This window comes from Blennius ocellaris (genome assembly GCF_963422515.1).
Source record: "Blennius ocellaris genome assembly, chromosome: 5".
In the NCBI taxonomy this organism is placed as follows: Eukaryota; Metazoa; Chordata; class Actinopteri; order Blenniiformes; family Blenniidae; genus Blennius; species Blennius ocellaris.
This window is the reverse complement of record NC_137654.1, coordinates 26,931,708-26,959,120: the sequence shown is the minus strand read 5'-3', so window position 1 is coordinate 26,959,120 and position 27,413 is coordinate 26,931,708. Positions and strand designations below refer to the sequence as shown.

Genomic DNA, 27,413 nt, shown 5'->3' with positions numbered 1-27,413 from the left:
ACACACACACACACACACACACACACACACACACACACACACACACTGAGAACAAGACCAAAAGTAAAAGTTTTCCCTCGCAAATAAAAACATGTATTTTTTTTTACCCTGATCCTCTGCTGAGCGTCATCCCTCTCTTCAGGGGAGACGTGGTCTTTGTCCAACCGCTGAAGCTGCGGTGAAACCATCAGGACCGCCAGACGGTAGTCCGGTGAGTCCACCAGCTGGTTCTCAGAAAGCACTAAAGCCTGCAAGGTTTTTGACACAAGGCCAAGACATTGCAAGGCATTCTCTTCTGCGATCAAATTCCCTCTGTAGGAAGACGAAAGGGACGAAATAAGAGCTTTTTTTTCTTTTAAACCATCTTTTGATGGAATTTTAGTGGAGCAATAAACCGTACCTGACATTCAGGTATTGGAGACACTTCATGTTTTGGCTGAGGCCATCCAGAGACTCAAGCTGGTTGTCGCGAAGGTGAAGGATTGTGAGGCGCTCTAACTTCTCCAGACCCTCAAGACGTTTGATCGCATTTTGCGCCTAAGCAAAAAAGAAAAACCCAATATATATTCACAAGCTTGCTGTTCCTCTGGTTCTCACACGGCTGGTGGTGTTGGACAATGTCAGTAACTAAATCATTTTGTTACCAGATACAGTCGCTTCAGATTTGGCAGATTGATGCCAACTGTGGTGTTCAAGAGGTTTCCCCTCAATTCAAGAGTGGCCAGATTTTTAAAACAGTCACTCTGAAATCCGGCCATGTCCTGAATACCGTTCCCTGTGTACAGAGTAAACTCAAGTTAATTAGACAACAGCTCCTATGACTCTGTAATATCAAATGACAACAGTAGCTGATAAATACTTAATCAATTTCATGACATGCAGTTTATCTTGGAGGCTTGGTAGAAGAGGGTGTGACAAGTTGTAAATTGATTCTGTAGGAAACTCTCAAGCTTGTGGAGGAAATTCATCGCAGTCATTGTGAAATGACACAAACCCACCTGTGAGATTCAGGCTCTCTAGGGCAGGCGGAACAAAGTCATCCAGGCCCTTCAGCTTGTTGGCTGCGATACTGAGCCACTGGAGATATTTCAGCTGAGAGAAAGGTTGCCCTTTGAAGCATGACACAGCATTATTGTCAGCCTGTGCAAGAGGAGCCACATTCAGGAGTCACCGGAGGAACAGATACCGAAAACAAACACACGTGTGCTCGTCTATACAAACAGAGCGTCTTGCCTTCAGCCACAGTAGATGGGTCAGACAGGCCAAAGGAGAAAGATCAGTGAGGAGGTTGTCGGACACGTCCAGAAAACGGACGTGGATATAACTGCTGATCGCAGTTATGTCATTCAACCCCCTGAGGAGCAAAGAAGTGACAGTTGTTATGACATTAGGTGCAAGAGGCACATCGATGTGCCAACTTCAGCTCGAAGGTTTGTCAGTTCGCTTTTCATAATCGTCCGCTTCTTACTTGTGGTTCAGGTCCAGTTTTACAAAAGCATGTGCTGTTCTGTTTGCTGTCCTGCACAGCAGCGACAGTCCCTGACTTATAGCTTCTTGGGTTAAAGGGAACGCTTGTACCTGTAGAATATAGAGGGACGGGTATGATCGGTGATGATGACGTAGAAAATGTACATTTAAAGAAGTTTTGTCAGAAACAGCCAGGAGGGGCTCAGGTTCAAACCACAAACCAAGTGATTGAAGTAACATTGAACAATCTTCTGCAACCAAAAATCAATGAAGTCTTTCACATCAAGTTGGACCTTTTATCACACATCATCTAAAGTGTGGAAAAAATAATGACAAGGCCTGGACACCTTCACATGTAGGTTGCATTCATAGCTAATTACTTTCACAATTTTTTTTTTAATGAAAAGACTCCGGCAGGTATGAGGATACTTCCTGTTTACCTCGTCTTCCTCTGCCAACTCTTCAATCTCTTCACCTCCATCCACGTCTGATAAGACACCATCTTCTTCCACATCAGACATCCTGTTCAGTTTCAGCAGGAAACTACAGACTTCCCGATACCCGACGAGCAACAGGTCAAACTGCCAGAAGTTTCAGTAAAATCCAGAAACTGGAGGTCATAGAAGTGGCTAGCCACTAGGCTAGGCTAACTGACGGAAAGTTCTGGCTTTAGTTTATGTAAAAAAAAAAAAAAAACATTGTCTACAAACGGGCTTCAAAGTGACGTTTTAAAATAAGTATTCTCACCTGCAGTTTAGTAGTGATAATTATTGTTGAAATCTGAAATAACTGTCCGACGTTGAACCGGTAAAAATCAAGAAGCTAGTTTGTATCCGTTACCATGGAAACCGTGCCAATCTGACGCCGCGTCCAAAGGAAATGGGAATTCGGGAAACTACGAGTTAGGAAACGTCCCATTTCTCAGTTGGGCGTTTACAATGAATCAAGCTAATCACCACCAATATAAGAGGGTGTACGGCTACTTTCCAGCTTCAGAGAAAAGGTTGGTTTAACAGTTTGAGTCTAAATATAGTCACGTTTACCCATGCAAACCAAATAGTCCCACTTCCTCTGAACGCACCACGAGTCTGTCAAGGACAAACTGAGGAACAAACCTAAGTTGCAACAGTAAATAAAAAACCCCCACCTCTGTAGGCCAAAGTGTTGCATTACAAACCTCATACAGTTAATTCGCAATTCCTCTTAAGTAGAAGAAGTGCTTGAAATGTCAAGTTAAAATGTTGAAACAATAACTGTCTGCTGGCCTGAACATTGATTTATACTGTTGAAAATGTCATTTTGAACCAATTTACAAATGTACATGACCTTTATGATTCACAGTCACATTACAGAACAAATACAGACATAAAAAATAAATTTGATAAATGATAATCATGTATTACATTTTGATTTTATAACTTCTATCAGATACACTTCTCACGTCCACACTGTTAGTGGGAACCTGTACAGTTAACAATGCCACAGTTGTCACTGTTGTAGAAAAGTGCTAATTCTAAAATGTATACACAGTTCATGCCCACATGCGTCATTCACTGAATGACAAGTCATATAAGCATTAAATTAAAAAACAAAAATCTATGGTGCATAGACAGTAATATTAGAAATTCCCATTTGCTGACAGAAAGATCCATACAAATCTTTCAGTCTTTTCGCAAATGTTTCCCAACCAAAGAAATCTTGTTTATCGTTAGCGTGTGAGAAAACTGAAAACGGCATCAATCAGGAAGCAAGCAAAAAGGTGCAATCTGTGCAATATCCCGACATGGACTGCTACAGGACTAGTTCACAGGATTATTACCATTCTTGAGGTAACTAATGTAAAACCAAAATAAAAAAAATCTGAGAGTTTCTTCTATAAATATCTAGACGATGTTGGTGGTGAGAAGTTGTGTGCTGGGTTAGGAAGTTCCTCGAGCGGGAGCGTCACTCCACTTGCATATTGCGCAGCAGAAGTCCTCTTTTCACTCCCCCCTGCAGCATCCGAGCTCCAAGACTAGTGCCGGTGATCCCGTCCCTAAAGAGACGATAAACAGAAAGAGTTTTACAAAGTGACGAATAGGTCAAGTAGCCTTTAGCAGAAAGTACAAACAATCAAGCTCATCACACATGGCTGGAGTTGGAATAAAGGGTCTTGATATTGACACGAATGTGGAGTTTTATATATATTATTCTATCTGTTACACTATGGTTTCTTACAAGGGGCTGAACTTCCTCTTCTTAGGGTCAGGAGGTCCAGATCCATCCATTAGTCTCTGCAAACAAAACGGGGGGAAAGAAGTAGAGAATTACCAACAGTAACAAAATGAAATGGTTTGAGTGCGTGAAAGCATCGGCCACTTGACCAACCTCTTTACTGGCAGATTCCAGCTGGGTTCTTCTCTGCTCCAGGTTTTGCTGAGAGAAAGTAAACACACGAGCACAGTCATTACACAAATAAAACCAGAATCAAATCCTGAATGGCATTCCGGTGTCACATTACCGATTGGGAGAATAATGCAATAGTTGTGTTCATTCTTTCAGAGCGATAACTTGCAAAGAACTTGGCTGCAGGAACATGCAGGGAAAAACCTCAAACAGCCGATCGTAGTTCTTACAACCCACACGGGACAGATACCACTGTTGACACTGTTGTGTACATATATGCTCCCGAGGTGGTTAGTGGCAGCGGTGGAGGGGCCTCCGACTGAACCTGGCATGTATTTGTCAAGTGTACATCGCGGTGCTTTAAAGCAGAGTTTATCACTGAGGTGTTTGCGGTTGGTTGAAATGAGAGTTTCACCACCTTGTGCAGCTCCGACAGCTGCTGGTGCCTGATGAGCGCCTCCTTGCTGGGAAACTGTCTCCGACACAGTAGACAGGCCAGTTTGACCCAGTCCGTCATTCTTCCTTCCTTATCGTCCCTCTCGCCGCCTTCTTCTTCGCTGTCGGTTTCCCCGCTGTAGGCGGGGACCAGACCCTGCGGCTGAGGAGGCGAATGCTGCCGGCAAACACGAAAGGTCAAGGGGAAACAATGAAATACTGACGAGATTCTAATTGAGTGCAATAGAAAGGCAAAGTTGTACTAAAGACTGAAACCTTTTTAGATCAGGTTTACTGGGACTATTCAGAGAATAATGGAATGTTTCCTTACTTCAGCACTTTGTCTGATCTGGTCCAGGAAAATCTGAGGCCGCTCAGACAGTGCCCCCTGCAGGAGGAGGAGTGAATAAACAGCGTGATTAATACGTTTCAAATGCCTCTTTCATTGTTTCTCACGTGCGTCTTTGCCCTCACCTTTTTCTCCAGGACCGCATAACCTGCGTCGGCACTTGCAGACTCTCGGAGGTCATCCAGGCGACTGTGACCGGAACCCCGAGGAAAACCAGGAGGGAATGCTCCAGAACCGACGGCAGGGGATGAAGAGACGGAACGCATGTTCTCCTTTTGTCTGTTGAGGCTCTTGGCCCAACGCTCCATATCTTTAGCAATCTATTAACACAAATGCCCATGTTAAAACTGAAAAGCACTTAATTCTAAAAACTGAGAGCAACAATTTCGCAGTAAATAAAGTACCTGCTGGGCAGTTTTGCTCTTGGGTTTATCTTTCTTCTCCTTGCCGCCAGCGGTGGCAAACATATCAGAAGGTGCTGCGCCGTCACTTGCGGGACCACCTTCAGTGTCGGACTGGCTGGCTGCAGGAATGTAGATGTTTTTCTCTCCATCCCAGTACATGTACTGCTGACTGTGCGGGTTATAGTAGTACTGCAGGAAAAAAAAAAAAAAAAAAAAAAGGAGAAGAGAGAAACACAAACCGATGATTAAACACTGACACGCCGTTAAACTGCTGTACGTTCACTCTGAACTCTTTACCTGGGAGTTTGGGTCATAGTAGAGTCCCGTGAATGGGTCGTAATAGTAACCAGAGCTTTCATCATAATGGTACGTCGACACATCTGGCACGGCTGTGGAGGCAGTCGCACAAGACCCACGTTTTGATTTCACATTCTTTTACGTGATGATATTTTGTGAAGACGTGAATGGTGGACGCTTACGGTATTGCTGGAGCTCGTGCTCTGTCCCCGGAGTCGCAGGCTGGCTGGGAGTAGCTGGCTGTGGTTTTCCCACGATCTCAACCTTGTGAGGGATCAAGAGCTCCTTTAGAACAACGTCGTCAGCGCACGGATGGATGAGGGAACAGAAAAGTCAAACACTTTGCGGCCGTACCTGGGTGGCTGGTGCGGCGGTCGTTGTGGTGACGAGCGCAGTCTGAGCGTGAGCGAGAGGCTGCTGCATGACGGCCGAGCCAGACTTCACCGCTTCAGATGAGATGACGGCTGGACGTGGGAGAGAACACACACAAAGTCAATACCAACTTGTAGAACTGTGGAACTCAGAGGCAACTTCTGACACCAACCCGGGGAAGCTGCTCCTGCATAGACCCCATTTTGGGCTCCAGCTGCCCCCGGCAAGACCGGAAGCCGGGTAACTGCCTGGGCCTTGAATGTGGAGGTGTCGGACCCTGGGTACTCTTGCCCTTCCTGACTGTACGTTACTGCTGCCCCCTGCTGGAATACTGCTGCATCTCCACCCTGGCCTCCACGCGAGCCGTTCTGAGACGTCTGAAAGAGAATTTTTGTCACCATTAGACAAAAACAAAACAGCAATTCGGCTAAATAACACAAAATCTGAAATGAGAGACATGCCTTCTGAGTTTATTCAATAATCAAAAATCAGGTATGTTACCTGTGTGACAGCCCACTGTGCAGCAGCTATGGCTGTGCTTGCCACTGTGGCGGCGCTCACTCTGCTGCCATCCGTCACAAACACATCTCTAACAAGAGGCACAGAGAAGGTTTCAGTGGTTTTGGTTTGTTTTCTTGAGGTTCTACATTTCTCAGTTGCCACAGCAGACTCACTTTTGCAACACTAATGTCACACTGTACTTTCGTGGTAAAAGTATCATTGACTGTACAACAGCATTTGTTTTCTCTGCCGTGAAATTTCAAGTTGTGTGTTTTGTACCGTTTTGAGCCTTTGGCAAACTCCACTACAATTGCCTTCCCGTCAATAGAGAGAGCCGGCTGGAGAGCTTGTAAGATCTGAAGCAGCTGCGATGCCTCCTGATGAAAAAAAAAAAGGAAAAGTGGGTATGTCACCAATCGGCAGCAAACAATTTTCTTAAAGATTAGATAGAAGCGGGTGAAATAAGTAAGTGTCAGGCACGTGCCACAGTGTTTCTCACCACTATGGTGGAGAGCTGCAGGAAGGCGAATCCCCTGTTGAGGTGTGTGTGTTTGTCCTTGATCAGGCGAACGTTGGATGGTGCGAGAGTGGCGAAGGGAGCAAGGGCCGACAGAATGGTCTCCACGGAAGTATGTGGGCCGAGGTTTCTGAGAATGAGAGCTGTTGAAAGGGATCGCGGGAGAAAGTCAAGCATGTTCAGCAGGAGGGGAAGCCATTCATTAAAAACAAGTGAAGTGGTGATGCATGTCAACACAGGCATAGGATTCATAATAAACAAAAACTATTTTCTCTGTTCGAGTATTAAGGTCGTCTCTTCGGAATCCCGAAGGTCTTTAAAGGCAAACTGGCTATGACATAATATGGACTCACTGTCATTGGCAACATCTGCCTGCGGCGCAGCTTGCCCGGGTACCACAGGAGGCCCAGCGGAGTGATAGGCCGTCGGCAAGGGCAAAAGGCCTTGTGCTCCTTCTTTTTGAATGCCGGCAGGCAAATCTCTTTGCAGCTGGGGCAACTTCAGCTCAGCTTCTATGTATCGAGAACGTACTAATTAGTTGATCGCGAAGGGGAGAGTTTGTCCCGTAGAAAGGAAATTCAAGACATTTCCAGAAAGCAAATTACAGATTACCTGATTTGGGCACGTTGCATTTGAAGCACTTCTCTCTCCTTTTGAAGTTCTGCACACCGCACTGTTGAAGGGTTGTGTCAATGTTTGTTAGAAGTCAATGCAAATAGGCTTCCAGTGGCTTATGTGTCGGTATGCGATATTAGACGTCCAACCTTGTTGCAGAGCCAGTCCTCGTTGGCACGCGGTTTGGGGTCGCTGTAGTGCATCGACACTCTCTGTCCCATAATCAGCAGCACTCCCTGCAGGAAAGAAAGAGAGAGAGAGAGAGAGAGGGATGGAGAACAAAGACTGATTATCACTCATAATTGGGCTACACATGCCACAGAAAGGCCTCATCTCGCTTGAGATGAGAGAGAAAGGAAGGGACAAAGAGGGTGAGAGAGGGACAGAGAGAAAGAGAGAATGTAACTGAGGGTGAAAGAAAGAGGACACCAGAGAATAGCAACCTTCAGCTTTAGGAAATTCGGACGGACTGAGATGGTGTATGAGTAGTTTGTTGTTGTCCATTTTTAGGGACACCATGTGTTTGGTTGAATTGAGTCATCCCTCCCCCCTTAAGGGGAAACAGTTTCACAGATTTGCACACAACCCATCCCAGTGACACCAGCTTGGACCCCGGAGAGACAAAAGCTCCACCCTATAAATGTAATAATGATAGATGTCAAAAGTTCAAAAACAAAAAAGAAAAAAAAAAATGAAGCAAATATTGGCTCTGACTCCAAAAAAGAAAAGAAAAGAAAAGAAAAATATAAACCCAACCATGTGAGGAAAGTATATCCACACAGTCAGACTATCCCAGAGGTGGTATTCTGACCTTAGGGAAAAAGACTGAGACAAGTCATGGAAGACGGATGAATTTTCTCAAAAAGGAGGTTATATTGGACAAATGATGAGCAAATGTGACTGGGAAGGTCCGGTTCCCTCAAAGTATGAAGGCTTACCGACCTCAGGGTCAAATATTATTCTTAACGTTTGTGTGTCTGCTGTACCACTGTGCACATCGCAGCAGGATGTGACTGCTCGGTACTGACTCGTGTGTCGCTCTGAACTAAGTTCCTATATGTGTATTTGTGTCTGTGTAGGGGAGAGTGACCTGGTTGGTCTCCATCCAGCGGGTGGCCTCCTGTATGACATTAAACTCGACGAAGGCGAATCCTCGGCTCTGACCTGGACACCGCCCAGCGCCATGGCAACCGAACAACAACAACAACATAACAACAACGCAGTGAGGGGTTAGTGCTTCACGTACAGAGGAGAGAGAGACCCTGTATCAGCACTAATCAAATTAATCATTGCTTCCCCTCTCCCTTGAAAATAGCACACTTGACAGCCATGTTGGAGAGCCACTGTCACAATCTCTGCAAAGGTGGGAGGATGCAATGTCATGTAACTTAATAGGGTCAGAGAGAGAGGGAGGGAGAGAGAGAAAGAGAGAGAAAGAGAGAGAGAGATCCTACCCACTCATCAGTTTGAGTCCTAGCTCTTTGGTTTTGAATAATGAAGTGTCCAGGCACCGACAGACACGCACAAACACACACATTCAAACACACACCGGGATCTCTGCAACTCTTAAGAGTCGAGGAGCGGACGAGAAAGATTCAGCGGTCTCGCGAAACGCCACATCCTACCTGCTCAGTAGCCCACCTACGTAGTAATACAGATGCCCGTTAACACAGTATGCAACATATTTAAACTTCTTCCTAATTCAAGAGACCTAAAAAGCTGTTTGTCCTAAAAACACAGAAAGAGATGCAAGGGTAAGGAAGACAGAGCAGTGCTGGGAAAGTGTGAAGTGTGCCTCGTGTCAGAACGGCACACTTTACAACCGGTGAGTTAGCGAAGAGGGACGCAAGTGAAACAATGACCTGAATGGAAAACCTTCAGCAAAAAAAACAAGCTTTTTTTTTTTTTCATTCTAAAATGGAATGAATAAAACTCATGGAGGTGGAAATTAGCTGCGACACTTAGATCTCGAAGGCTCACACCTTTGAAAATAATCAGACGGATTATGATTGCTGTCCACCTTTTTCATTTTAGCACAGTTAGTTTGTGAGCAATGGTCATCTACTCAGATGCACTTTGCTTGAGGACAAATGAGGCAAGATGGTGCAAAGGGTAAAGATGAGAGACCCAAGGTGAAAAGAAACATTGAAGCCATGAAGTGAACGCCGATCATCTATGTCAGCATGCATTCTACTATTAAACACAAAGTACGGATGCGGTTCTATTCGGAAGTGTGCATTACAGACCCGAGCGGACCAAGGTCTTAAAGTCGACGACTAAGCAAAAGGCCACTGAGTAAAGGAGCATTAATAATGCACATGTGTACATACGCATCAGTTATTTACCCCACCGTGTGGCACAAGACAATCACAGTACACGTGAAGGAAAGACAACTAACTCGATCAAGCTGATAAATTAAAGTCACCTGAGAGAGCAGGCATGATGGAGGAGGGTGCTTGTCGTGAATGACACCGACACAAATAGGGCGAGCGAGAGTAAAGGACTGAAAAAAACAAAAAAAACAAAAACAACAACCCCAAAACGCAGCGGTGGACATGTCCTCACCTGAAGATTTGTTTCTCATAAGTCGGACCTCTCTTGGCTGGATCCCCTGCTCCTGAAGCTGTGCTCGGATCTTTAACCAAATAAAAGGAGAATTATCTTTTGAAACAACTAACAACACAATGTTTGTCACATCAATAGACCACAGTTGTGGTAAAAAAAAAAAAAAAGCACCTCATTTGTGGTGGCACTGGGAGGCAGCATGCGAAGCATCACGATGTTGCTGGGCCGTTGGTTATGGTCGAGATCTGCACGGTAGTCCTGGTCCCTTTGATCCAGTTCCTCAAGTGAGAGGTCTGCGCCACCAATTCCGCAGTCCTGCTCCTCTGGCCTTCCTGGAAATGTCTGTACACAACAGTCATTAATTAATAACAGCCCTCTCCTGCTCTCATCTCTGCAAAGGCAACGACACAATCGTGAATTACCCTCCTTTTTCCGGTCCCTCGAGAGAATCTGTCCTCCTCTCTTTGTCTGCCCGCATTGAATTCCATGTGTTCCAGATGAGCTCCGCCGTAGCCCCAGGCGCCCTCCCTGTTCCCGAGATGAGGGCCACTATTTTCACGAAAGCCTCTCCCACCTTTCCCCCGACCCCTTTCCTGCAGGCCAGTTCGTAAATGCTCGAATTCCCGCCTGGATCCCCCGTCCTCCTCTCTCTGGACCATGGGATGGCCCTGGTCAGGCTGTGAAGGAGGGCACGGGGGCCACAGGAGCCCTTTCCCCGGAGGCCGGGCGTCTTCCCCTCGGTGGTGAAACCCCGGGTGGTCTTGGTGACAGCCGGGTGGGAAGTCATGGACACCCTGCTCGTCGTGGCTGAACTGCTCGTCCTCATCCATCCCGGTTCCGTCATACCCCAAACCGGCCTCCTCGTCCTCTTGACCATAGCCCCTGTAGTCCATGTCCCGAAAGTTGTGGTCGTTGTGGGTGTTGCCATAGCGACCAATCCGGTCACCACGCCCACCCCTGCAGATTAGGTCATGATATAAAGTGAGATAATTGTGGGAAGAATCACGGAGGGGGAAAAAATTAAAAATAAAGACTCAAAATGAAGGTTCAGCCCACCTCCGGTCATAGTCCATCTTTAACACCGACTCTGCTCCGTGTCCGGATCCTTTATTCTGTTTGTTTACGGGAAAAGGAAGGAAAAAGCAATTAAAGATGAGTCGCACTAACAAATTCCACAGAGGCCTCCAGGTGATGGGCAGCCAAAACAGTCTGTTTTGGGGTGAAACTGCTCCAACTTGAAAATGACGCCTTCTGTCGCAACTGCAAACCAAACGCCACAGAGACACAACCCGCGGGACAACCCTGCATCTCTGGCAGACGTGGAATGCGCGTACTGGACATATAAACAAACATTTGCAGGTGAAAACAAGTCTACCAACAATGACGTGTGGCGGTCATCGCCGTTAGCAATCGAGCTAACTGCTTTAGCCTCCTGATGAGGGAGTTAACCCGCCTCAAAATGCGCTGTCAGCGGCGGCGAGCACAGCCGCCACGGCCATCCGCGTCCGGAGACACTTACCAGAGCTGCATGCAGCAAACAGCCGGCCCGAAGTTGTGAAGTCGAAGGTGTGAGAGGCGCTTTATTTTCAGCGAACGAAGTGTAAAATGGCCACAGTGAGACATGTCGGAGTGGGCGGGACTAAAGCGTTCGCTCTGGTGCCTGATTGGCTGCCAGGAGATTCAAATCGACGGTGATTGGACGAGGCAAGCAGGTCAACCCTGGACTGGCAAATCCATAAATGATAATCCAGGAGGACAGCGGTGTTATTTAATCCAGAAAACCTTCCCCGTGGCCGTGAAATCAATACATCACACAAATCAGGTTACAGGTTGTTGTTGTTTTTTTTTTTATTATTATTTCAGGGAAAGAAAGTAAATTAATGCCAAAAATATAGGGAAAACCATAATCATTAATGATCAAAAACACATAAATACCTTACAACAGAAAACCCCAATAACAGATTTAACGGGGGTAAAGAAACAAATAATAATCCAGAAATCCCCACATATCACAGTACAAAAACCAAAGAGAAAAAGGCTCTAGCAGCCCACGCCCACCCCCCCACCCCCAAAAAAACCTTATAACCCAGCACCTCAGCAGTGACCTTGCATTAAATGAGATAATAAAGCGATTATAATTCATCATTTAAACTGACATTAGCTGATCATAACAGCAGGATTAAGTAAATGATTAAAATACACTATAAGGAAATTAGAGACAACAATAAAAAGTTATATAATACAATAAGGACAGTATCATGAAAAGGAGGGGAATGGGGTGAGTGGGAGTAAAAGGCAAACTTGAAATACACATCATGAACATGTTCTTACAAAGCTTTGTAAGACATACAGTACATAATAGACATTATAGTAATAAGATAAGCCTATCAGCTATTTAAAATAAGATTCAACTTATCAACTACACCATTCATGATTTGACCCACTGATTAACACAATCAAATCAATAGCTGGTATACACAACAAAAGGTCCTAAAAACTTGTATGTTTAACCTGATTGTGCCTCTGGCTATAGTACAATGTCTTCCAGTAAAGTGAAGGCTTCTATGTCACTCTGAGTAGCTGTTATTCCATTACCCGTCTGAGCCATGAAACGCGGCTGTCCGGGGTAACTTTGGCATGGAAACGAAGGGTTAGATCAGTGACGCCGAAGGCCTTTTCCATGCATACAGTACATAGACACATATGTTAATACACAAGCACACAAATATACACACATTCACCGCATGCAGAGCTGCACTGGATAAAAGAGACTACCATACAGTTGCATACGCGCACTCTAAAGTATAAGGAATTCGGTATGGGGAAAATATCTCATTCAATCTAGTTTAGGCATACCCCTGCGCGTAGGGCCTGAGTCAAATGAAAAGGGCCTGAGGGAGCCGAGCCAGTGACGGGGAGAAAGCATTCACAAATGCAAGGTGTGGTCACAACAAATGACAAATAATACCCCAAGTTAGGAATCCCTACACCTCAACCCACTTTTTCTTGACCGCTGCTCTCAAGGCACTACATGTAGGCGATACTGTGTAAGATCCACTTAGAAATGGTCTTAATTCAAACCTTTTTTTTTTAAAGTTTTTTTTTTAATAGTACTTCTTCTGTCTTTCTTGTATTCCCATTATCTTTGGCCCGGTGAAGACCATTTTTTTTTTCTCCCTCCATTCCCAACATGGCACATTTTAACCCCTGGTAAGCATAAACCCAACGTCCAATCACCCTCTAACCCCGGCCGCCACCGCCATCAACCTCCAGATCTGAAAATGTTTTGATAGATGCAAGGAGGAAAAAGAAAGAAAAAAAAAAAAGCAGACAGGTGAATCTGTAGAACAAGAACCGATGTGTAAAAGGCCTATCAAAGAATTTCAGATCTGCTTGAATTTTACTGAGGGCGATCAGGTGATCAGAAAGTGAGCGTCTGCAGAACGTTGCTGCCCCACCCGCCCAAATATTTCCCCACATCGCAAAGTTCAAAAGAAGCTGCCCTGTTCATCTGTGCTTAAGGGCAGCTCCGTCTCCTCTGGGAGCCTATAACACGAGGCAGATGGACTTCTTGTTACGTTTCTTGGCCTGCAAAGCTGCTTTAGTTGCCAACTCAAAGACTTCCCTTACACCATCTTTGGTTTTGGCGGAACACTCTTGGTAGCCGTAGGCACTGATGCGGTTCGCCATCTCTTTGCCATCTTCCAATTTAACTGGTTCCTGGAAACACAAGTCACGGGGAAGTATTTGTTGTTATATTCACGCCAATAAACTTTATTTATCCTGCAAAAATGGCTTTTTTATGAAGCGTAAAGCCTTACCTGTTTCATCTTTGCAAGCTCTCGTCTGGTGTGCTCGTCGTTGCGCAGATCTTTTTTATTGCCCACCAGGATGATGGGAACATTTGGGCAGAAGTGTTTCACTTCAGGGGTCCACTTTTCTGGAATATTCTCTACAGCGAGAGGAAAGAAAAACACAAGTCAGCCAAAACACAAAAGAACTGATGTGTGATTAGTAAAGCGCGTTGCTCAAAGCCGACCTAAACTATCGGGGCTGTCCACCGAGAAGCACATGAGGATCACGTCAGTGTCGGGGTAGGAGAGGGGCCTGAGTCTGTCGTAGTCCTCCTGACCTGCTGTGTCCCAAAGTGCGAGCTCTACCTGAGAAAAGAGAACGACAACACAGCGTGAACACCGTATGATGAGAAAGATAATATAACAAACCAATGTAACACTAACAAAAGTTTCACAGAATAACTTGCGTATGATAATTTCAAATGTCATATCCAGTGGTTCCAAAACATGATTATTACTACGTGTCCCACAAATCAAGTTGAATGTCTTTGAGACAGCTGTATGGGGACGTCTGATAGCGTCACCTTTCAGTGCAGTTCCCTTTTCTGAATGTGTGTATTGCTGCACAGTGGCATTCTTGCATCACAGGAAGAAGGTCATGGAATCAAGTACCGCCCCCTGTGTGGAGTTTGCATGTTCTCCCACGGTCCAAAAACATGCATGTGAGGTGAACTGGTGAACCCAGAATTGCCCCATATGTGTAAATGTGAGCCTGTCCTGGTGTATCCCGCCTTCACTCACACGTTTAACTGGGATCGCGCCTAGTTGCCTCACCTGTTTGCCATCCACTTCAATGTCTGCCACGTAGTTCTCGAACACGGTGGGGACGTAGACCTCCGGGAACTGGTCCTTACTGAAGACGATGAGCAGACAGGTCTTCCCACAAGCTCCATCTCCAACTATCACCAACTTCTTCCTGATAGCAGCCATCTCTGCAAAAGACAAAGAAAAGAAAGAAAAAAAAGTCCAAATAAGTATATATAATCAGGCTGGCATTACACAATAACAATCCTCCAAAAACACACACATGAATAGTGGAGAATAGGAGTTTTAATGCTCTGCGAGGTGCAGTTGGCGGTGTGCCTCCTGTACCTCCTGGTGTAAATAGGGGCTCGGGGAGGCTTGCAGCCGGGTGTTGGGAGCACAGCTACGCCCCAATATTAAATGGTTTGTCGTTGTTTATTACGCCTGGAGTGTAAACGGGGGCAAAGGACCAGTGTGGAAAGCGTGCTCGGTGTGCTCAGAGGCGTCCCCGCTCCGGGGGACGCTTCCTGCCGTGTCCCCCCTCCTGCTGGGGGGCTGAAGCACTTTAGTCAGGCCTGTCAAACCAAAGCAGCATCTGCTAGCTCGACGCTAACGGGGCTCCGCGAGGTTCGGAATACTGACACCCGGCTCTCCTCACGAGAAAAAGCGAGACCATCACCGCGCCGCTCGCACCCCGCCGGGCCCGTGTCGAAAAGGGTGTGAAGTTTGAAGGCTGTCGTGTGAATTTTCCTACCTTTAATGTTCCTCTGTCCGCCTTTCTCCTCTTCCTGACCGACTCGATGGCTCCGCCCACCGCCCGTACGCATGTGCATGGTGACGTCACGGGGAGCAGGCTTTGCAGCAGGTTTGGTATATTTTTTTTAATAATCTCTTTTAATTTTCCCTCATTAATTGAAGGTCTTTCAGCACGATTCATGCTTCTGACGGGACACGCTGTTGTTGGAGGAATTCTTTGCATTGGTTGTTTCTTCATCAATTTTGCAGTTTGGGTTATTTTAGTGCACCAGGTCAGGCATTTGATTTATCATTTAAATGATAAAACCTTACATGTATTTGACTGTGGGTTTTTTTTATTGTTTGTCGCTCGTCTCACAGGGGTAGACAACTTAAATAAGTGCCATAGCTACAAAAAACCCATTGTCACAAAGGTCAAATTGTAATCCAGAGCTTCTACTATGAATTATAGCAGCTAATTCAATGAAAAGGACTATTGTATGTCTGTAGTTTCAATAAATATGTATGCACTTTTTGTTGCTTTTTACATGAACCCCATAATCCAATATTTTGGAGTATTTTCAATTCAAATGTGCATGCAATGATTATCGTCCTACTACTACCTGCAACAAAATCTACTTTTTCTTTTTTTGTAATTAGCTCATGTGCTGCAAAGTATGTGGACAGGGGTAACAACTGACCTGCAGGCTGTCAATACAATACATTTTCTTTTAAGTATGGAGTTAGCATATTATCCACAAGCGTGTGGCCCCTGGATACCCCGATTTCCTCCCATGACCCAAAACCATGCATATGAGGTTTATCAATGACAAATTGCCCCTCGGTGTGAATTTGAGTGCGTCTGTCTCTCTGTGATCGCCCTGTGATGGACTGGCATCCTATTCAAACGTACCCTGTCCTCACGCATAGTTACTTATTATTATTATTTATATATAAATAAAGCAGTCAAATGGCATCAATTATCACATTTTAACAAAAAAGTTTCAGTTTTGGTATTTTATTGACTGTTACAGTTCAATTATTTAAAGATAAATGCAATACATTCAGTTGAGTGATGTGCGTTTTATGTACAAAATATTTTTCCTGCTACATCAGTAAACACAAAGGTAAAAAAAAAAGAAGAAGTAAACACATATATACAAAGGAATGATTATACATTTTAAAGTAAATTGCAAGGTTCACAGTTAATTGCCGGCAGGGGACTAACATTAGAAAGACAAAGCAGACGCTACACATGTTTGGAGTACATTTTCACTGAATTGCAACTTGAAATTAAATAAGAGCATTTCAGTGAGCAATGTTTTGGGTGTCACTGAGATAACGCTTAAAGGAAAACACATAGTGAAGCCACATAAGTTCTTTTTTATAAACATGAACGCACCGGCTTTAAGGATATTTTAGGCCGTCTTGTTTGTGCGAACACCCTTCGATTGTTAATAATGTTGAGCTCAAAGCTATTTCAAAAGGTTCTAATTATAGTTTTTGAGATAATGATTGATATGAAGAAGCTAATGTCTTTATTCGTTTCACTTTCTGAAAACTCAGCAAAGAATTTCACTTCACTGTTTTTTTGTTTTTTTATTTCTAAACACTGCGTTAGTGACAAGAGCTCAGTTTTAACTTAATCTGTTGACAGTTGTTGTCACCTAAAGGATCGTGGCGTCTCTTCTGGAGGTCACAGGTAAAGTTTCTGTCTCTTCCTGCACAACTCAGCTTCTATCATTCACATTTGGTTTTTGCAGACGTTTGCAGTTTTATTTTAAAATGCTCACGCTGCTTTTAGATTTTTTCCCACAGTTTTTCAAAGTCATAAAATTGCTGAATTTGTTGGAATGTGTATGTTTTTTTCTTTTTTTCTTTAAACATGCTTACTACAAGGGTTTATATAGTTTTGAGTTAACTGTATGTCACATTCCATAAAATCATGTATACTTTGCATTACATTCATGGTTTTTAAATTGTGTTTATTTGGGTTCATATTAGCATTAGGCATGAATCACAGTTCTCATCAGAGCTCTGCGTCGCGTTTCCAAGTACATCCCTGAGTTCTGCATGAGAACTGGGCCGCAGAGACTCTTAAGGCTGCAGCCTGCGCTCTCTTACTGAGGAGGGGAGACCATCTCCTCAAGCCCCCTTTTAAAGTAAGCATGGCTTCATCCTCCTCCTCTTCCTCCCCTCCCGGAGTTCATTTGGGGACGGGCCCACTGAGATGGATGGAGTTTAGAGATGTAAAGAGGTGCGAACACTGCAGCATCTATTGGTTTCTATGGACACTGGAGGTAATGTTTCCCTGATTGGCTGCGTGGCTCAGCCATTCCCAGCGCTACTTCCTGATGGTTGCGGCGCTGTTGCTGCGCTGGTAGAACAGCACATAGGCTTGATTGGTCTGTAGCTGGCTCAGTGTGAGTGGAGATACGCTGTAGACGGATACATGGAGGAGGGATCATGAGAAACAGCTCCAGGTGCATAAAAAAAAATTTAAAAAAAATGGGTGTACAGTACAGACGGCTTAATGCAGACCTCCTGTATCGTACGTAAGTAAATGATCAGCGTGCAGGGTTGATTTTACCTGGAATCGTTGTAGAAGCACCAACCATTCTCATCTGCACAGCAGGCAGTGTAGTGCCCCATGTTGACCGTGCCAGCATGGTTACATATGGCATATAGGTCATACAGAACTGAGCCTGTGGGGACAAAGATAAATAGGAATGACACACACGCACACCGTTGGTTTCTCGGAGCTGGAAAATAACAAAAACCAAACTATATTCAGCTGCCCCCTTACAACAAATTGTTAACGTGCTTCATAGTGTTAGGTATTTCCTACACTGGCTTCCCTTCCAAACACAAGCAGGATTCAAATCCTACACTCAAGTTCAAAAGCAAGCAATATGCCTTCATTATTCACGGGAAAGTTTTTGATTAGCAGTGTTTGATAAGTTGATTTTACCCCCCGGAACAAAATATGTCTATTACATTTTTCTAAATAAGATAGTTATTTCAGTAAACTGCGTTGTCGACGCCCATTTTGACATGAAAAATAACAATTGCAAGTCATCTAAAGCAGCAGACCTTCCTTGCAAAATCACACGCGGCCTGTCTTATAACCTCCTCATCCTTCGACCTTCCATCAGATTCCTGCAGCAGAAAACAACGTGTCACAGCAGGGAGTCATTCTTACCGCAGTCTGCAGGCCCGTAGCGGCCAAGGTCCAGGTTAGTGAGGGGGAAGGACACATAGACTGTGCTCTTACTGATGGACCACCTGGATGTGGTGAACCGATTCAGGTCTGATTCAAACCGTTAAGAAGCATCATCATCATCATCATCATCATCATCATCATCATCATCATCATCATCATCATCATCAGCAGCAGCAGCAGCAGCAGCAGCATTAAAACCTGTTAATAATAGTCTTTCAGAGGATACGGATCACAATAACTTGAGGAAACCTCTGGATGGAGAGCCGCTTTGTGCATTCCGTTCGCCGGTTACACCTCTCACACATCTAAAAAAAAAAAAAAAAAATGGATGAACAAATGCACTTACACGCACAAATACGTCCAAAACACATCTAAACCAATTCAAGTGATTGATTATTGATTTTTGGATTGTTATACTCTTGGTTGCATGAGTTGTTTATATCCCATGAATTTTCCTACATACGCTGCGATAGTTTGGAATCTTCTTCTTAATATTTGCAAAAAAAACCTTATTTACAAATGCAAGATATTTGTTAAAAGCCATATCGGATGCTTTGGAAAACATATAAAAGCAGATCATAGATTATCTCTACTTGACATTTACTCAGTATTCATAATATAACATGCAAAAAATAAAATAACTGAATTGCAGAAAGACCTTAATCATTCCCTGAATGACTGAACTTTAATCCAAACAGGGGCGTGGGTAACGTACGGGTGAATTGTCCTTGTCCAGTTTCTCCTCCTGAGAGAAAAGGTCGAGGCACTCCCTGAGCGTGACCTCTCCTGTCGCGCTCCTCTTGGGGATCGGTAACGACAGGTCGCAGAACACGTCGAACGTGTTGGAGTAGTGAGAGCAGACCGAGCAGTGCAGCGAGCTCCGCAGCTGACCCGAGAACAGGTCTGTGACGAGAAGAGGGACGGACACTCGTGTTCACCCGGGTTCAGGCAGCCGCAGAGGAGACCGAAGGTGCCGAGTCCCTACCGACTATTTTGCTGTCGTCTCTCTCCAGGTGCTTCTTCCACGTGACGGCCGCCTCCTCCGAAAGTCTGACGAAGGATAAGAAGTTAGATGAGATTCAAACCTGGGGGAGCGACATGACGGGAGTCACAGTTTCGTGGATACTTTTGCACGCACCTAAACCTGGCGTATTTTTGTTCCGCCTCCCTTTCCGCTCGCTTGACGTACGGCCGTCGGTTTATCTCCGTGTGCAGTTTGTCCAGAAGGAACCTGAGGAATTCCTGCGCATCCTGTTGACTGTTGATGGAGACAGAAACTTCCTCAAGTTGCTGACATCACTGACAAGATCAGAAAAAAATAAAAGAAGAAGAAGCGTGATCCGCACCCGCACCTGTAACCGCTGAAGTAAGGCACCACGTCTTTGAAGACGGAATAAAACTGTCGAGGATTCACCACGGCGTCTTCGTTCTCGTCCCAGAGGCCCGACAGCACCTTGGAGAAAGCTTCGCGGGAGAAGGCCGGCAGCAGTAAGCAGACGTTGAGAATGATTCACAATCAATAAAAAAAAAAAAAAAAAGAGCAGCTGAGGAACGGACGCACACCTTCCATTAGCTTCGCCTCCTCTTTGGAGAACTTCTCCCGCCGGTAGGACTGGAGGAGGCAGTAGTCCCGCAGTCCACGAGTGTGAGACAAACACTGGACGACTGCATTCAGGAAACACTGAGTCCAAAACGCAGCCCGGAGGCAAACAGTGAACACCGATGAGACGGGAATAATGAGCCACAATCCTTTCAGAAGTATTCCGACTTACTGTGTTCCCTATGTTTCTAAGGCCAACCCTCCCACTTCCTACAGTGAGCTGCTCCTTCTGTCAAAATGAAAGAAAAAAAACAGAAAACAGAAAACAATCACAGATTTGTCACATTTCCAATCGTGGAACTCTCTGACAGGGACAAGCACAAAGACCCGACAGGATTCCCCAGTATTTTACCCCCCCGGCTGTTCCCGTACCCCATGTGACAGTCCGGTTGCCTTGACCCTGCCATGTCAGTGTGTACATAACTTTGGCAGGACAGATTTAGCCTTATTATCTCATTAGCATAACAAGAGAGGCTAAAAGGAGGTCAGCCTCAAGCGTTTATCCTCTTAGAAACCCAGGAGTGCTGACAGGTGCTTAAACACGTGTGTGTTGGTGTGTATTCCCCCTTAATCCCTTCACACAATTTCTCCTCAAATCCTCCTTAAATGCATGTTTGAAGGAGCATAATTGAAAGGTTTCTTTCGGGGGGTGGGGGTTTGATGTGTCCGCACCTCGTTGTCGGTGACCAGCAGCAGGCCCATGAGTGACGTGTAGAGGACAGACTGCGAGATGTCTGCCGTCTCTCTCTGGAGGCCGTTCTGGGACACCAGGGTTCGACACAGGGCCTCGCAGGAGCTCTCCACATTGACGCTGCTCGACCCCGGCATCCTCTGTTTCCCGTGATCAGACCAGCTCCCCCCACGGGTTGAAGGCTTCTCCAGAGGAATTCAAAATTGTTTGTATCCTAAAAGCAACCCCCTAATTAAACTTTTTTTTTGGGGGGGGGGGGGTTACGTGCAGGGTCAAAGGTCGGCAGGTCCTGAAGAGAAACGGCCCCTTTTTGAACGAACGAAGTGCGGTGGAGTGCTTTGACAACTCCCTCCAGGAAATGCATGAGGGTGCACGTCTCACGGCTGAGGGAGAAAGAGCAGGTTTATTTGTGAATGAGGAGCGCCTCGGGTAATCCGTAACTTGGATAGATTAAGTTGCTCGACTCCGCATCACAGATCATTCTCGTAATTACAACATTCAAGGCAACTTGAATAGACAGATAGATTAACTTTGTCTGCCTTTAACAAGGCCCCAAACAATAAAATGCAACACATAAAGTACAGACATAAAGCAAATGTTCAATAGAAACAATAGCCGATTAAATAAATAAATATATATATCTATATGTATATGTGCAGTTCAGTTTCTTAGAGTCTTAAGAGTCTGATAGAAAACACAACCATGTCAGATTCTGTGTTTAAACCAGAGCCGAATCTTTTCAAGAGTTCATTATGCAACCCACTAAACAGCACATGCCCGACTCAAAAACAGATCGAATCAATGCCGAAATCATCGCAGCGACACGCCAACGCAGAGTCAAACTTTTGCACGCGAAGAATTTCTGACAAACACAGCGGGACCAACAAATGAGACGGAGCGACTGTGGACTCACCTGATCACTCGGTTCTCTCTATCTGTGGACAAACTGTCCCAACCAAACTGTTCCCATCATCTGCTGAGCTGTTAAAAATGCATAAGGGCCCGTCTACTGTTTCACCGTGTGTCTGTGGGCTCGGACTGAAAGTCTACCTCTGTCCTCTGCCCTGTCACCGGTGTCAGAGAGAGAGAGGGAGAGGGGGAGAGAGAGAGAGAGAGAGGGAGAGTGAACAGAGAGAGGGAGGATAATCATCTCTAATCTTTTCTCTGTAGATCTCTTTGGCTATACTTAGACTTGTGTTTGTGTACTTTGGCAGGAGCACCTCAACAATCTTTCAAGTGTCAGTTTATTAAAATACAAGAACATTTTTCCGCAATAAATTCACATTCAGCAATATTTTTTTTTTTTTTTTGAAGGAACATATGAGCACAATCACAAAATGAAAATAAGAAAAACCAAAACCAAAAAAAACCCCTCAAATGGAAACAAAAACACAGCAGGACATTCTTTTGCACGAGTCTGGGCACAATCATGTCGAACAGAGAGTCTCGTTCTATTGCCCCAGTGTCAATGTACACCACTGTGGAGGCTCCGCGGGACGCCAGGGGATCAGCGTGACGGACCAAGTCAGCGGCTGGTGTGGTCGGCCATCTCCGTGTCCGAGCTGAGGCTGAGCTCGGCTATGTGATACAGGGCGGGGTCGGCGTGAGGGGAGAGCTGCGACTGGCTGGCGTGAGACGTCCTGTCCCTGGACTGGACGATGGCCTGGCGCAGGCAGGTGATCCACTGCTGCTTGCTGAAGGAGTCGTTGGCCTGCAGGCTGTAAGGGTGAGCTTTGGAGCGCCCCCTGCTGCTCACCCTGAAGCAGTTCTTCACTGTTGGGATGCAAAGAGAGAGAGGGGGAGGAGAGGAAACTGAGTGGTTGTTTTTTTTAAATAGGTGACAAATATATTTTAGCTCAGGAGGCCACATGCAGCCAAATTTAACTCTGAGTGGGCCAGACCGGTAAAATAGACAAACAAAAAAGTTTTTCTCTATTGTGGCAGAGAGTAGACGAGACGATAACGTCCATATTTTCACGCGATCAAACAAAGAGCACTGAAAACGATCACTACAAATCCAATTTAAATGAAACCCCCAGGTGCAAAATACAGTGAAATGTCCAGAGAATTTCTCTTAAAGCCATTTTTTTTTTTTTTTTTAACAAACTCATTGTGACAGCATGGCTTTGAGGCCAATACCAGTTTTTATTTTCACAGGTGAGTTCACTATCTTTCATGGCAGCATCACTGATATCTCAGCTCAGGCCTCAGTCTTAATTTTTTTTGTAAAAGTTGTGGACACAACCACAACTTTTACAAAAAAAATTAAATTCCACATCCCGGCTGAGTCCAGTGGAGTTTCTCGCCTTTCCTTTAGTTTTCTCCCACAGTCCAGACATGTGTGTGTGTGTGTGACAAAGTTGGCCACTTATGAATCTAGTATATCACCTTTGTCATTTCCTCCAGTGAAGGCTCCTCTGAAGCTGCCCCCTCCTGCAGCCTCGCCGTCCGGGATCTCCTCCAGGTTGATCAGGGCGTTGGGCAGAGGTTGCCTGTACACTTGAAACACCTGAGCGCCGTCCCGATCCTCTCCGGGTCTGGTCAGCACCAAAGCCAGCTCGAACAGGAACACATGCAGCCGCTGACGGGCGAAGAAATGTTCAAACGCCGAGCTACAAAATGGGATCGGACGCCATCGTTGCGTTTAAAAGAGCTACTGCAGAGAGCTACCTGGCCCTTGTTGTTCTTGAGCTCCCCGTGGCAGTAGAGGAAGCGGGACTGCTGGATCTCCGACAGCCTTTGGCTCTCTTCGAGGTAGACGAGGCCTCGCCGGTAAAACTGACACTCGGCCTCCCCGGTCTTCTTGTTGACTTCCCCCACAATGCTCTGGATCAGCTCCAGCTGAGGAGAACAAAGTATCACACCAGCTTGCATTATATATTGGCTTTTTTTTTTTTTTTTTTGTCCCATCCCCCAACAACTGACACAAAAAGTCTTCATTGCATATATTTAGAAATTATTGCATGAAGTTAGAGAAATAGAATTGGATGTTTTAAGTGGCAGCATCCTGTTTGTGTCCTTAAAAATATCATTGTCAGGAACCAAATTAAGCAACACACCCTTATTTCCCGTGAGTCATGATTACAGCCCGGAAACATAGCAAATAGGTTCTTATCATTTTCAAATTAATGACATATCTTAAGATTACTGCCATCATAGATAATGGGTTTTTTTTTCCACATCTTGCGTCGTCTTTCGGCATCCTCGTATAAGTTATGGTGCCTTTCCCTCACTGACAGAGTGACAGATGTCATCATTGGAAATAATGAGACTGGGTGCAAGCATAGAGTAACGCTGCAAACCCCCAAATAGCTCGGCTGTGGAAACACTGAGTTATCTTCCAGAACATGGACTTGTTCTAAGCCGAGTGAAGAGTGAGTCACACGAGTACAGCAAGGACACCGACTCACAGCCTCGGGTAACGTGTCCTCGTCCGGGTGCTCCGGCGGCGTGCACTTCTGTATCTCTTTCAACAGCAGAGGGTATTTGACCAGGCGGCTCCGAGGGAGATCCAGAAAGTTCCACAAGTCCAATTTCCTGCTGAAGGAGGACTCCTGGCACAGGCGCAGGAAGTGCTCCACTCTCTTCTCTTGCTTTTTCTGGTCCAGCAAAGCCTTGGCGCCGACCTGGTTACAGCAGTACGTGACGTAGGCGTCCAGACACGGGAACTACCCGGAGAAGGACGGGGGGGGGGGGGGGCGAGGAGTGAAGAGGGAAGGAAAGTGAAGTTGGGTAAGGACGGGTGAGGCAGCGATGTACACACAGTGTGAACTCTGTGACTTTGGAGAGGAAATGGCGAGAGTGATGGAGGCTTTTCTTCTAAGACGCTCACCCAGTTCATGAGTGTGGGGCCCACCTCTCCCACCGTCTTCTCTGAGCCCCTGAGACGCTCCAGACGACTCAGGAGATCTGAGATAGAAGAAGAAGAATACACCAGAAATGTTTATTTTGTTCCATGCAGACGAGTTCATTATAATCATTATGAAAAACAACACTGGATATAATCTAAAAAAAAACAAACTAGCTATTGTGACTATGATGCATTCTTTTCAGTATCACCTGATGCAGGTGTGTATAACAATGGATATCATTCACTCAAACAGTAGAAGATGTGTTGACGCTCAGAAAAAGAGGATTCACCTTGGTGAAGGGGAATGAGTGAGTCCAGAGTACCGAATATCTGTCCGAGCTCGCTCTCCGTCATTATGTCCAACTTCAGCATGGGCTCGTAGTACACCTGACAGCACACAACCAAACGGACCGTGAATCATAACGACGCTGGCGTTGGCGTCACCGAAATGGATGCAAATGATCTGTGTACCTTTTTGACCAGACTGAGGTCGTCTATCAGCTGCCTCTCCCCCTGAGTCAGCTCGTAGATCACCTGTGTGAGAGTCCAAGCCATTAGCTGCAGCGCGTCAGTGGGAACAACGCGGCGCGAGCCCTCACAGCTGATTGTTCAATAAAGGAAGTTGACTCCGCTTGCCAGCTCACATCCTCTTTCAACGCAGCTTCACAGCAATGAAGAGATGTGTGTCACTTCGCCTAACGCTGCAACCACTGACCCACATACACCCTCCCCCTGGAAACACATCTTCATGCACTAATGGCAGCTGCAGACGCTTTGTGTTTAATACAGGAGCTTATAAATCTGCCACACACACACCTCTTGGCGTTTTATTTCCTTGGCGGTGAGGTCGTGACTCTCCACGGTGTCGCTCCAGCACTGGCTGTTCCGCCGGCGTGGAAACGACGAGGCCTTTGTGCGAGGGCGCAGGGGCGAGGAGGGCAAAGGTCGGGCCTCTGTGCGAAAGCTAATGGAGCGCTGTGGAAGGAGTGGAGCAGGTGACCATCTGCACGTGGAAACTCACCGGGCCCGTCGTCCCGTCGGGCGGCAGGAAGTGTGAGTCGTTTACCGAAATACTCTGCGAGATGCGTTTGAAGGCCGGGGTCTTCACTGGGGTGATGACTCCCGTCAGGCTGTTGGACTTCATCACGGGCTTCACTCTTTTATTGCTGGGCTCCTGAAGCGAGATCAAGAATCAAACTCATGGAGGGGCTGGGAGGGTTGACCGATTATCACCGACTTTACATCAGAGGGATTCAAAACACGTTGAAGGCCTCCTGACCTCTGAGTCGTTCATGTGGTCCGACATCATTTCACCCTCCAACTCTTCGTTGTCATCCTGCCCGATGCAATAAAACAATAGGTAAAGTGACAACAGGCTGAGGGGAGGGGGGGGGGGGGGGGGTGAACAGAGCGACATCAAGAGGAGTGACATGTTGCATGGTGCAGTGCACTCATTTCCTGAGCTCGTCTTTCGAAGAGGAAGAGGGTTAAAACTGTGCTCTGTAGTAAAATACAAGATGTCTGCGTGGTTTTTTTTTTTGCCCTCACCATCCTCAGCAGCTGTATACCCCATGTTAAAAAAAAAAAAAAAAACGTGAAAGAAACAAATGACCTCGCAAAAGGACGATTGTGAAAAATCATGTTAAATGTGTAAAAAAAATCCCATTAGTGAATAATAAACAAGATATGATGTGGAATTATTGTAGAAGTCTACAAAGTCCCAGAGCTTCAACACTTGGCCTCAATGTGCACATCTGTCAGCATTGTGGTCACAGAGGTAAGGTTGAGTAACTTCCGCTAGTTACAGAGAAAAACAGATCGCACACATTACTCACCTCTAATATTCTGGTCGCTGCCTCAGTGGTTGAATCCTGTTTTCTCTTTTTCTAAAAAGGCACAAATGTTTGCCACGGTGAGATTCTTGAAAACAGGCGGACGGTGGCGTAGTTTAAGCAGATAAAAAAAAAAAACTGTGGATGGGGAGTCTTACCCCGGCATGATCACAGACGAAGGAGTGAGTCTCACCTGACCCAGAAAACCTACAAGACAAAACGCCTCAAACTTGATTCAAATCTGAAACGAGCGCTTACATCTTTAGATCCCCTTCACGATTTAAACCAAAACTCATCCGATGTGCAATAAAAAGTACTGAATTACTCATCGGTAGCCTTTTTAAACGACTAGATTTCAAACTTACAGATCGATTTGTCCCAGTTTTACATCTTTACTAGAAGACACACCGGCTTCCTGTGTCAAATGAAGAGAATCATACCAGGAAGTTCTCGGCTCACTGGTCTCCTCCACCTCCATGATCTCCTCTTCCTCAGTGCATCTTCACAGAACTTGCTAAATTTAAAAATAATCCAGAGTGTTTGAGTCCGCTCGCTCTCTTGTGCTGCGCCGTCTGTTTGCAGCGAGCTTGCCTAGTTTGATTGCAGTCCTTCCTCCTCACTTTCTTCCTCATCTCAAGCACAGACCACATCCTTTTGTTGCACTCATGTAACCGCTGTCGGAGAGCAGCGCTCAGAACCCGACGACAAAACCTTCGCAGCAACTTGTAAATGAGTCCATGAGAATTTTATACTGAAAGTGCTGGTTGACTGGCAGGCTGAACCGCTTCGAGAGGAAGTTAATCTGAAAACTACGGCAAACAACTGAAGTTAAAAAAATTATTCTGCACAAAGTTCTAAAGTCTAATCAGTTTTGCCGGCATTTCTAAAATTTGACAAAAACAATACATGTAAAACACAAAAAGAAAGGACAAGACAAGCGGAGGTATTTCTTACGTTTATTCACTAATCACACTAAG

The 27,413-nt window shown here is 45.5% G+C and overlaps 5 protein-coding genes across 5 annotated transcripts in view; all 5 read right to left on the bottom strand.

Moving 5' to 3' along the window:
- Positions 1-1,988, bottom strand: part of lrrc23 (leucine rich repeat containing 23) — a gene marked incomplete at both ends in the record, with an annotated part of 2,554 nt that extends 566 nt beyond the window's left edge. The window contains 7 exons of the mRNA XM_080496954.1: positions 108-312; positions 401-537; positions 645-775; positions 999-1,140; positions 1,234-1,354; positions 1,469-1,578; positions 1,908-1,988. Of these exons, the coding sequence (XP_080353080.1) occupies positions 108-312; positions 401-537; positions 645-775; positions 999-1,140; positions 1,234-1,354; positions 1,469-1,578; positions 1,908-1,988 (927 nt within the window). The remainder of the gene's footprint in view (positions 1-107; positions 313-400; positions 538-644; positions 776-998; positions 1,141-1,233; positions 1,355-1,468; positions 1,579-1,907) is intronic.
- A 793-nt stretch (positions 1,989-2,781) lies between these two features.
- rbm10 (RNA binding motif protein 10) lies at positions 2,782-11,533 on the bottom strand. Its single transcript, XM_080496560.1, has 23 exons — positions 11,427-11,533; positions 10,964-11,019; positions 10,330-10,864; positions 10,079-10,249; positions 9,908-9,977; positions 8,433-8,506; positions 7,492-7,578; positions 7,340-7,400; positions 7,081-7,239; positions 6,710-6,870; positions 6,490-6,587; positions 6,211-6,298; positions 5,882-6,086; positions 5,692-5,801; positions 5,520-5,601; positions 5,338-5,429; positions 5,041-5,229; positions 4,762-4,956; positions 4,619-4,675; positions 4,271-4,465; positions 3,835-3,882; positions 3,685-3,740; positions 2,782-3,502 (listed from the first exon to the last, which is right to left on the bottom strand). The coding sequence occupies exons 2-23, from the start codon at positions 10,978-10,980 to the stop codon at positions 3,412-3,414; spliced, it is 2,841 nt and encodes a 946-aa protein (XP_080352686.1). The 5' UTR covers positions 10,981-11,019; positions 11,427-11,533; the 3' UTR covers positions 2,782-3,411.
- A 434-nt stretch (positions 11,534-11,967) lies between these two features.
- On the bottom strand, positions 11,968-15,332 carry LOC308130927 (rho-related GTP-binding protein RhoA-C-like; the record flags this gene model as incomplete). The annotated part of the gene is made up of 5 exons (XM_080497443.1): positions 11,968-13,627; positions 13,729-13,859; positions 13,947-14,067; positions 14,536-14,693; positions 15,260-15,332. 5 exons carry the CDS (start codon positions 15,330-15,332, stop codon positions 13,454-13,456), a joined length of 657 nt encoding a protein of 218 aa, XP_080353569.1. The 3' UTR covers positions 11,968-13,453.
- A 2,252-nt stretch (positions 15,333-17,584) lies between these two features.
- usp21 (ubiquitin specific peptidase 21) lies at positions 17,585-20,891 on the bottom strand (the record flags this gene model as incomplete). Its single annotated transcript, XM_080496304.1, has 11 exons — positions 17,585-17,678; positions 17,831-17,945; positions 18,443-18,550; positions 18,690-18,768; positions 19,179-19,366; positions 19,449-19,513; positions 19,602-19,721; positions 19,816-19,927; positions 20,027-20,144; positions 20,236-20,292; positions 20,736-20,891. The coding sequence occupies 11 exons, from the start codon at positions 20,889-20,891 to the stop codon at positions 17,585-17,587; spliced, it is 1,212 nt and encodes a 403-aa protein (XP_080352430.1).
- A 1,188-nt stretch (positions 20,892-22,079) lies between these two features.
- On the bottom strand, positions 22,080-26,478 carry arhgef3l (Rho guanine nucleotide exchange factor (GEF) 3, like). Its single transcript, XM_080497413.1, has 11 exons — positions 26,440-26,478; positions 25,884-25,940; positions 25,671-25,778; positions 25,421-25,579; positions 25,076-25,138; positions 24,895-24,991; positions 24,587-24,663; positions 24,165-24,422; positions 23,425-23,595; positions 23,143-23,335; positions 22,080-22,527 (listed from the first exon to the last, which is right to left on the bottom strand). Exons 2-11 carry the CDS (start codon positions 25,911-25,913, stop codon positions 22,280-22,282), a joined length of 1,404 nt encoding a protein of 467 aa, XP_080353539.1. The 5' UTR covers positions 25,914-25,940; positions 26,440-26,478; the 3' UTR covers positions 22,080-22,279.
- Positions 26,479-27,413: the final 935 nt, after the last annotated feature.